The 11551-nt window shown below is 44.2% G+C and overlaps 1 protein-coding gene across 1 annotated transcript in view; it reads left to right on the top strand.

Moving 5' to 3' along the window:
* The first annotated feature begins 236 nt into the window (after positions 1-236).
* LOC106816743 (keratinocyte-associated protein 2-like) overlaps positions 237-11551 on the top strand; it is a 17593-nt gene continuing 6278 nt past the window's right edge. Inside the window, exons 1-4 of the mRNA XM_014821366.1 lie at positions 237-319; positions 2757-2911; positions 3258-3321; positions 3465-3531. Coding sequence (XP_014676852.1) covers positions 316-319; positions 2757-2911; positions 3258-3321; positions 3465-3531 — 290 coding nt within the window. The 5' untranslated portion in view covers positions 237-315. The remainder of the gene's footprint in view (positions 320-2756; positions 2912-3257; positions 3322-3464; positions 3532-11551) is intronic.

An 11551-nucleotide genomic window follows, 5' to 3' on the forward strand; every position in this document is an offset into this window, starting at 1 on the left:
GCTATATGTAGTTATTATATATTACATATAACAGTGGTAGCTCCTTGGTAACAGCGAGCTTGAAAACCACTGAGCTGTATATATCTATTATTATATAGAGTTCAGTGTTTCCATAGATATATACAACACATGTGTTGTATATATCTATGGTGTTTCAAACCCCTTCGTTGTCCTCGGTGAGTTTAGGAAGTTGAGTTTTTGACAACTGTGGATAGGGGGCGCACCTAGCTAGTTTTCGATTAGGTGCTACTGGACGGTCAACGTGGAACAGTTTGTTGGTCATTTCCACGTAGTAAACGAATATAGTTTATCACAATGGGTATGTTTATGCAATAGCTATGATTTATTTTTAAACATATTTCTGGTCGTGTAACTAAGGTAACTCTAAGTTGGCTACTGTATTACTACTTAGTGTTTCTAGTTTTGCGCACTGTGCCGCCTTGTTGCCGGGTGCATTTATCATTTTGGCCCAAGGATGATGGTCCAGCGCACTACACTCACAGGCACTTGAAGCGTTTCAATAAAATATAATGCTAACTAAATACGAAATCTATTTACTACCAAATTCTTAATGTTTCTATACTCTCTTTCACCTATTAGTTGCTTGACAGTTTCCTGCTAAATTCCGTCCAACCATATACGCTGCCGGCGCCATTGCTTTCGCAGCGCGACTGTTGCACGCTTACACTTGTATATATATAAAAGTAATATATATAAGCTATATATAAGCTATATATAGTATAAGTGTAATGCGTGCAACAGTCGCGGCCGCGAAAAGCATGGCTTGCGGCCCAGCGTAATATGGTTTGGACGGAATTTACAGGACTGTCGGCAATAATAGGGGAAGAGAGTATAGAACATTAAGAATTTGGTAGTAAATAGATTTCGTATTTACGTAGACATTATATGTTTAATTTGAAACGCATCAAGTGCCTGTGACTACACTAGATACAATAATGTAACCCAACGCAAGAGTAGGGTTACAACGCGAGCCATTGCTCTTCTTTGGAGGAGCCCTGAGGTGATTCACTGCAGGGCGGCTTATGGTGGCGTTTTTCGAGACTTGAACTTCCAAACTGTGTTTATTCTAAACACGAACCCCCTCTCTGCTATCCTGGGACTTACTAAGTCTATGTATCACAATACTCTGTTAGTGTTACAAAATTTTCGAAGCGAAGAGCGGCGATATTTTGAGGCCACCATATCTGCTGTGACTGTTGCGATGGCTTTCAAATGTGCATAGCGATCGGCAAACTTCGGTTTAACGAGCGAATGCATCACGGGATGCCTTGAGAAATAGCACCGTGGGATGTGGCACCAATTGGAGGGCTCGCAGCGCACTAAGCTTGACTTGAAGTTTGCCGATCGCGATGCACATTGGGAAAATCAGGATAGCGGAGAAAGGTTCGTGTTTAGAATAAATCCAGTTTGGAAGTTCTAGTCTGAAAAATGCACCATAAACGCCCTGAGGCTGAATCACTCAGGGGCCTCCTTCAAGAAAAGAATAGGCTCGCATTGTTAACCCTACCTCTTGTGTTGGGGTTACCATTATTGTATCTACAGCTCACAGGCACTAGAGCGTTTCAATAAAATATGTAATGCCTAAATAAATACAAATCTATTTACTATCAAGTCTTAATGCTTTCTATACCTCTCTTTCAGCCTATTATTGCGACAATTTGTCCTGCAAATTTGCCGTCAAATGCTCATCTGGCCAACAAACGCATGGGCTGCCGCCATGGCACGCTGCACATGACAATAATATATTAGCAGGTAGGAAGCGTCGCTGCCAAAATTGTGTCGACACTCGCTTGATTTCACACGAATAAACAGAAATATTTTCAACCCATTTCTACTCCATATCTGTGTTTCTATTAAGAACAGTGTTCACTGTTGATAATAACATACTGTCTGCTAGTTCTATAACCGAGCTGTGTCACCGCGAAATCACACAGAGCCTGACGAAATTCTCGCGTTCGCTCCGCTGCGCGAGTTTACTGTAAAGGCTGTCAGAATCAGCGAAACACCCACCGGGCGCTCTTCGTGACTCATTTTTTGCGGCCGCATTATTGCAACGCTCTACTGGCGGCTTTGACGAGGCTCGTACAAGAGTTGGAAAGCAGCGTGGTAGTTTCCCAAAATGCAGTGCGCCGCCTATAGCCTTGTACTTGCAGCCATTTACATAAACTGCGCAACGGGAGCGAACGCGAGAATTTCGTCAGGCTTTGTTTGATTTTGCGTGACACAGCTCGGTTACGAACACAGACAGTATGTTTTTATAACAAGTGAACACTGTTCTTCAAATAGAAACAAAGATGGAGTAGAATGGTTGAATATTTGTGTTGTATTCGTCATGCAGATTAGATATCTTTTACTTATCTTGTACTTGTAGTGGCCATCCTTTTCTCATACTTCATGTCACCATTGCCATGGGCAGATCATGTATAACTACACCTATTCAAATCTATTAGAATCAAATACAGTTTACAACAATGCACTTCATGAATGCTCTTATATATAATTGTTTATTATTATTATTGTTCACAATGTTCACAATGTTCACACGTTTCTATGTCGGATATTTGTAATATAGAGGATGCGTCAACAATTGTGCATACAAACCGGACACCGGAGCGAGGCTGTTTATCATTGTTCTGTATAGATGCTATTGCTATTCCTTAGTATAGCTACCATGCTCGTATATCATTAATCTCATTGTTGGTTAATCATTAAAAATATTGTTTCTGCTTTTGCAGCTGTATCCAGCAGTGTTTCATTCATGCTAGCATTCACCCTGTCGATCGTGCTGTTTGCCGGAATGCAGATGTACAAAACTCAACTGTCTTCTTCCCAACCAATGACAATCTTGGGCGGCTGGCTGGGGTCGGATTTATTCATTCTCCTGTTAACAGTATCCTTTCAGAAAAATAATCTATTTGCAATGTGTAATTCAAAGATGCGATATAATGAACCAACGTTAATTTTTACAACCAAAATAATTATGTCAGTTGTCAGTCTATGGAGAATGTTTTATGTCAGTTGTTATACGTTGCATGTTATGCAGTTGTTCTGAGTTGTTTATGATGGTTCTTCGACGTCTCTAGTACTCTGTATGTAAGTTTAATATAACATCATGTATGCAAATTTTTCTCAACCGGATGGTAATATTGTAAAATTGTTCTCAAATACAAATGAAATTGTACGAAGGAGAATTATGGTAATAAGGTAACAATGCTTCTTTAACATTGTTTGTTCAGGCTATAAATAGCTTTGAGAATATGTCATTTGGCAAGGGATTTCAAGCAAAGCTCATTCCAGAGGGTAAGCTATCTCTTTTATCATATTTCGGATGAAGCAACGCATGCAAATAAGTAATTTGCGTGACTATGCTTGGCTGTTAGCGTCAGCTGAAGTGAAAAGGGTGCGCCATGCTAAATGCACGTGTTTTATTGTTCATGTTTCAGTGGCCATCGCCCTTGTGGTAGCTGTGTTCGCATCCGGTTTGGTTCACAGGGTGTGTGCAACGACATGGTAAGCACGGACCTCACACTTATGTGTTCTGGGCTCAATCATTATAAATTGATCTATCCACCTGAATGATATAATTGTGCATGACTGTGTATGTAGTAACGCTCATAGGGTCTATGTCCCCCAGGGTACTGCCGGAACGTACCCTGGGTATGGTTCCGGTATACCGGAACGTACCCTGGTAACTATTTGATATGGTTAGGGTTAGCGTTAGGGTTAGGGTTAGGGTTATGGAGTAGGCGTAGGCGACTCCCTAGACTCGTTAGTGGAGTAGGCGAGGTACGGTCCGGCATATTAGATAGTACCAGGGTACGTTCCGGCAGTACCCTGGGGGACATAGACCCTCTCAGCTGTAGTAACTCATGAAGGATGTGTGATGGACAAGCAGTGAGTTGCGTTGGATGTGTGCATGTATTGTTCTATTAAACGAGACGACTTATATTATAAGGTACATGTTGTATATTTTGATTACCTATAGAGGTGGTGATATGAAATGTAGATACATGCACAAAATCGACAGCGTTCTAGTACTAGTACACAAATTCTGCCATCAACGTATATGCATTCCAAGATTTCGTGACATTCCATTGTTAATCCATTCCATAAGTCAAAAGTGTGGTGAATTGTCGGATTTTATAACTAGCAAATACTGTCATTAGGCGTGTTCACACACAAGAAAAACCGCGATGCCAATCGCGATGGAAATACCGAGATAATTGTGTCGTTGTTCACACAGGCGGAAATATCTCGCTAATCGCCGAGCGGGATAATTCTATTAACCGAACTGCGCATGCTCAGCATGGCCACTGCTGGAATGATGCTCACTGCGCATCGCTGGCACTGGCTCACATCGCTTGGAATGATGGGATAGAAAAAATACCGGGATTATTAGTGCGCGATGCGTTCAACACGCAAATAATCGAGCAACTTCAAATAATCGCAGTCAAAAGTGCGATATATGGAGGCGCGTGCTGCTCGCAAATTATCTAGTGAGATTATTCGCGTTTACACACTTGTATAATCTCGGTATTCGATCGGCGATTGCAAAAACCGGGATTCGCATCCCGCCTAATTCACGCCAGTGTGAACGGCGCCTATTGACTGATGGTAAATGAATTGAGCAGTGCTACTTTCCATGTTGTGCAAGTTTGTAACAAACTATTTGCATATTCCGACAATAACCTAGTTTCCAGGTGGAAGTAACATCAATAGCTCATTGGTTTCTCAGTATAAAGCCAGCTGCCTATAGTTATTACGCAATGGTGAGTGTGTTTGTAAGCCTTAGACCTGGCAAACGCAACAGGGTTACGGGGCATGCACATTAATATTATCTAAACATAAGGGACGTGTTGGCTGAAGCGGTGGTAACAACAGTAGAGGTGCGTATCCATAGGCGGCACGCCTGATAAGCACCCGAACAGAAATTAATTACAAAAATACTCACACTGTTACGTTCGCCTTACACCAACATACACTTATTCATGTTAAATAACCTCAGATTCATGCTCTAGCATCTATGCTCGCGTCGAAAACTCCTAATGCCAGCTCTATGATGGCAATTTCTGCAAAGTTGTCTGAAACACATCTATCAAACACAAAAATGATCAACCGCGTCGCTGTGGCTATGCCACCTTGACGGAAATGTCACGATACACCAACAAGACAAATTTTACTCTAAGCTTCTAAGACGTCATGAGGCATCTAACGTTGCGTGCAAGTAATATACAATATTGCCTATTTTCGGTGAATACGAGGATTTAGTTTAACCCGAAGACGGTGATATTTCCCGCGAGCCGGAGGCCGGAGGAATATCACCTTCGAGGGTTAATAATCCTCGTATTCACCATGAAAATCGGTCATAAGGCGTTTTATTATATGGCATTTTATAAACTTAACCAATGTCCACAGTGTAGGCAGCCAATCCGTACTTAAGTTTTAAGCTGGTGCAGTCCGAAACAGTTCCAAAACTTGTCAAGCCGGGTTTTTTACAGCTGTCGTCTGCCAATTTTGCACTCCAGTGAGGCAACGACAAATCCGCGAACTTTCTGATTGGTCATAAAATACGAGCACAGGTTCCGGGATATAATATTCACGGTCTGATTGGTGCCAAAAATAGCAGCACAGGTTCTGATTATGAGATTCCCCTGCGGGCGGCCGCAGAGCGGGGTTTTGGATTGTTATATTCACGCTTCGCGTGACGGTATTCTGTAGGTTTCGGTGACAACATCGCAAAATAGTATTTTAGACTATAAGAGGGGTTTGACCAGATCAGCTGTGCGTGTTGGAAAAAGGGGGGGGGGGGGGGGGGGGGGGGGTTAAGCAGTCCATATAATAATGGGCAAATTATATGCACTCACCTAGTGCGGGAATTTCGCTCGAAAAAAAATCCAAAAAAGCCTTTTTTAGAGACGAAATCAGTGGGCATGGGAACAATCTTGCGGAGGCTTCTGTTGTATGCCTCTCAAGCCTCCAAGGTACTCTTGTAGATGGCGCCACGTGTGTCATGTCTTGCGGGCAAGGAGCGCAATATGGAACAGACATTATTAATATATGTCCGTATATCTCAAGAGTAAGATAATAAACCATCCGCATGGTACTATACAGCATCAGTGGTTTGCACTCACTGCTATCACACAAGTCCTAACTTTCTTGTTCAGATGATCCCTGTAGGCCTATCTCAATAGTAACCTCTCAGCTTTTTGATTGGAATGAATGTTTGCATTTTTCATCATGAATAGCAAGGTTGTTTCTCTGGCACTGGAACCACGAAAGATAAAGCAAACGCCAATGAAGCAGCAAACTCGTGTGACGCAACGTTAGTTAATTCAGAAACGAACTGAAAATCACAGGTTAAGAACTTAGTTAATTCGAGTGATGGTGAAATTATCCTGCTGTATACCAATATTTTGCCTATTCCAAGTTCGATGTGGCCCTCCGGAAATTCACTTCATCTTTCTTATCGTGAAGAACTTTGTTCACGCCAAAACAGAATTTGTAACTACCGTATTCCCTCGAACGAGCGCGTCTGGCCTCCGTAAGAGGGCGCCTGCGAAATCGCGGCCGGGGTAAGCCCCCTCAATAAATGAGGGCCGGGTCCATGAGATGTGATATGTTCACATGAAATGATATGTTCTGCTCACGGCTACCCATCAGCCAATGGACAAGCAAGCACATGCATACCTTTGCATCTGAACAGAGTGAACACAAATGCCGCTGCACGACACAATGCCAGAAATCACAATTATTTTTGTTTTGAACAGCATAACGCGGCTGCCGTTTGCCGAGTGTCGGTCGTGCGGCGCGTGTGTGGAGACATAGTTTAGTCGATTTAGGGCGAGCTGTTTTGGAAATGGGCATATTGGAGTGAGCATGTATTAGGCTTTCGCAATTTTATTAGAGATTAACACAAGACGGACACAAAAGGGGTAATAGGTGACAAAGGCGACGTGTTTTCGGAACTCTGAAATTGATGCTTGTTTGATCAATAATCTATAAAATAAATCAGCTTCTCATTGATTGTTTAATCCAGTTCAGAGCTCAAATCTAGAATAATCCTTTCACTATGGCTTGAGACACAGGCCGCGGGGCGACCTGGTGCCGGTCTGCTACCACAAATAACGCCCGATTCGCAGGAAGCGAAAAGACTCAAGAGCTTATGAACTGTAGCTACAAGATGAAGCCTACCAGTGGTTTAAAGAATGGCATACTCAAAGGAAGCTACCAGCGAGAAAAATTCAATGTTGAATTCAAAACCGATCAGAAGAATAGGGTGAAGTGCCAGAGGATTAAGCTATCGAGCAGCCCAAAACCATTGGCAGCGCAACAGCAAACGCACGGCAAAGCTTTGCATGAGGCGGCGGCGCAGCCCTTTGACTGAAGTAACACTGAGACAGAGCTGCGCTCCAGTGATCGAAGACAAGAGGCCCAGAGACTAACGAGTCACGCAGGAGGAAGTCAGCGCCGAGACACTGAATTCGTTTGAATCACGAGAACGCCGGACTCCCCCTTTGTGCCAGTCGAGAATGGCTTGAAAAATTCTTCAAACGCGCTCATGGAGATCACCACTCCGACCGGACGCCACCACCCTCCACAGAAAGTCAGACGCTGTCATCCTGCCCAACACTACTGTAACGTACTCTTCTTGTCTCGTCGCGGTGCATGCTGTGTTCTGCCGGTTTTTGTTTCGAAGACATCGCAGAATCGAAGGCCATGGACGCAGACCCCGGTAGTCGGTTCCGACATGCCAGGGCACACGCACTGTGGACTCACTGGTACCAAGTCGATACGCCACTGAAGACAACCTGGTGCCATGAGAAGTACGCGAACTTACAAGTTGTACCTGCGCCTGCCAAAGCGTACATGGTGTAAGCTTACGCCCTTATTGCTGTTAAAGGTGTTCTCGAAGACAAGAGAGTAGACTAATGTTCGTGTGTTTGTTATCGTGTCACTGGTCATCCAATGGTGGAATGAAGCGAAGCCCTCACCACCTGATCTGGTTAACGAAAGTGTGGGCCGCCCTGGCATTCGGCAAACGCTCTGACGTGGCCATGGGCTATGCTTTTCGATGCCAGCATTAGGACGCTGTCAAGGACAAACTTCGGGGCTGAACACGGAGATGGGGTCTCGCTGGTGGGTGCACTGATGGTCCAGGGCGCCAGATGTTTGTTGGAAGCCCAGCCATTCAAGACGGTCATGCGAGAACAGACCGACCGAGTGGAATGGCCAAGCGGGGAGAAGTTTATAGCCAAGGGGGGCACATGAGAGGCCTCCTTCCAAAGTATTCATCGCCACGTGGGTGAAAAAGGGTGTGTCTGGGAGTCACTGTCTCCAGAACTCTTAAAATCTTTCAAAGTGTGTGTTTGTCAAACATGTGGAGCAATCGAGAAGCGCTCGTGATCAATGGTGATCAACGACCACTGGGCATTCATGTCCGAACAAAAAGACGAACTATTTAGAGCAAAATGTCCCAATTCTTCGAGATGCAATGCGACCTGACTGCCCTATACCAGGCCTGGCGACTGACCCGACAACCAAGGCAGATTCCGCAGCAAGAGGAGGACAACGGTCTTGTGTGGCATGACTACAGCGGATGAGGAAGATGACATGCGATTAGCAACATTCTTAAGCAGATAATAAATGTGTTTCTGTTCTTCAATTGTAAATGAAATTTTGTGTTGTTGTAATAAATCGTCGAATGTTCATTTGTTTCCATGTTTCTGTTTGTTTGAAAGTACATTTGCGATAATAATTGTCAATGCTTGCGCATGACTTGACTAAGTATAAATTAGCGTCGTAACCGTAATTTGCGACCTTTTTGTGGGAAGTTGAATGAAATTTCAAAGCGAAAATATGTTTACCATCGGAAATTTTAGAGATTTCTATAGATTTTGATGAAAACTAAAACTGTAACTTTACTTGAAACTTTAAGGCATACATTTATATGAGCGGCCGGACCTCGAAAAAGGGCCTGCCCTGAAAAGGGCGCCGGGCAATGAGACAGTTTATATAACAATAAGGGCACTGGGCCGGCTCGGTCGAGGAAATACGGTACTCTAAGCACATTATTATCGGCAGAAAGAGTTTGGTGATTACATGTAGTGCTGTTAGCGATGATGTATTTTATAAACTTTCACCAAAAATAACACAAATTTATTTCCCTTATAAAAATATAAGCATGGGACCTATACAATTAACTGGTGGTTAGGAGCAAACATTGGCATCGATTCCTGGAAAACCTGGAGAGTTGCGAAATTTGCAAAATTACGGACATTATCGAGTCAGGGGAAAAACGTCTAGAATGCGATTTGCTCCCAGAAAGTCCTAAAAATGCCTATTATTGTTTGGTTCTGAAAGTCCGTGAGCGCTTTCTATCTTTGTCCACATTTACATCATGCATAATAAAGTTTTATTATATCTCGGAGGTAAGGCATTTTACCCTCTTTAGCGTAAGAAAAGGCGAGTAAAAAAATTGTGTTGAGGCAAGAATCCGAATTTTGTTCAATAAGTGGTGCGGTGGAAAAGTACGACAGGTAGCAAAGGTTTGCACGAGCGGTGCTTCTGTGCTAACGTGGCCGACAGTTGCTAGTGTTTAACGTGAGGTGTGAATAAAAGGGGGAACTGTGATCATTTTGCCTCACCCGGAATGCGCGAGATAGCAGCGGTTGGAAAACGAGCGCAGCCGCTGCTAGCAGCCGGCAGCCGGTATTCGATCTCGATTGAGACAGTGGTAGAAGACGAATCCTTTTTATGGCCCTCGAACGCCCTGGAATCTGAACCCGTTCAATCAGCGATAGCGCCAACACGCCTGGCACGCAGCCTGCTGCACGCCACTGTCACTACACCAGGGGACGAATTTTCGCAATTTCCGCTGAGTGGCCTAAAAGATCTACGTGGCTAAACCATGATTCTAACGTTTCAGTTTGTTTTGTAACAGCAACAAACTACTTCTATATTACATACACTGTTTGCCATCCTATTAACTACTAATCGTTGAATGAGGCTTAGTTGGTGGTTTATGTATGTGAATTTGATTGTTTTCTGCCATTGTTGTGATTGTGTTCTTGTCTTAATATTTTGCATATGTCGGTCCTAAATTTCCACTCGCAGAAAAAAGAAAGTGCTTATAGTTGTTCTACTCGCTAATTTTCTCAGTATCGAACACGCATTTTTGCTGAGTTTAATAGGCATCAGGAAATTCGAGGCCCGTGCTACACGCTAGCATGCTACACGCCACACGCTAATGCGCTAGCAGCGCTACACGCCACATCGCTACATCGCCACACGCCACACGCTTATCACCGACCGCTAACTCCACACGCCGACAGCCACACCTACACCGCAGGCTACACGCTGCAGGCTACACGGCACACGCTCACGCCTACGACGCCACACCGCTACACGCTACACAGCAGCACCTACAAGCTACACGCTAGCCAACTACACGCCACAGCGCTACACGCTACACGCTGCCACGCTAGCACGCCACACCGCTACAGGCTACACGCACACGCTACACGCTACGCGTCTACCACTAACGCCTACAGCGCTACACCCCACGTCTAACACGCCTACACGCTACAGGCCACACGCGGCACGCACATGCACGCCTTACACCAGCGGCTACACGTTACACGTGCCCGCCGTGTGAGTCAGCAACTGATACGTGGGAAGGCGCGTGCGTCGTCAAAACAGCGCCCAGAGAGCCCACAGTCCTTGCTGGACGACGGCACTTTTGTGTTTCGCTGCGAACACTGGTCGCGGTTTGGAGTGTGGGTGTGGAAGCCCCACCACGAGAATAAAAAAAAATCCTGATGTAAGGTCGTGGGTTATCGCCACATTGTGTTGTAACTATGAGCGGTTTAGTGTGGCGAACAGGAAAGGCGGCACTGGCGTTTCCCTTTGAGGAAATTGGCAAGAAATTTATTGATCCATAAAAAGTCAATTACATGAATTGATAGCTGTCAGCGAAATTAGTTAATGAGGTATTTAATTAGTTAATGAGCATATAATTAGTTAATAGGTATTAATTAGTTTAATGAGGCATTAATTAGTTAATGAGGCATTAAGTGTTAATGAGGTATCAAACTCATAAGATGAGCAAGATCACACATGCGCGACTTATACTATTTTACTAATGCTAATGCCACCTTCGATTTCTCTGTTAGGTCTGTGAATTCTTCTAATAAATACGTATACTCGTCATATTCTCATAGAAGCTCAGGATTGTGCTTGTTGGGCTATATACCCGAAGGTAACCAAGAGGCTAAGATAGTCGTTCATTTTGGTTGGTCTTCAGCGCATATTCTCGATGGTGTGCCTGCACTAACCTCACACTTTGTCCCATATCAAAACCAAGCGCCGTTTGCCGTTGCCAATGACTAGTGAAGGAAGAAGAGGAACTGAACAGAGTGTCTGAGGGCGCCGGTGGAGGTGAAGTGGAGGTGGCGCATCCATACACCAGTGGCCATACCGATTTCGATTTCGTGCCTTCACGAATCGATGCACCTATAATATATCAGTACGG

The sequence above is a fragment of the Priapulus caudatus genome, unplaced genomic scaffold (genome assembly GCF_000485595.1).
Source record: "Priapulus caudatus unplaced genomic scaffold, Priapulus_caudatus-5.0.1 Scaffold1472, whole genome shotgun sequence".
NCBI lineage: Eukaryota > Metazoa > Priapulida > Priapulimorpha > Priapulimorphida > Priapulidae > Priapulus > Priapulus caudatus.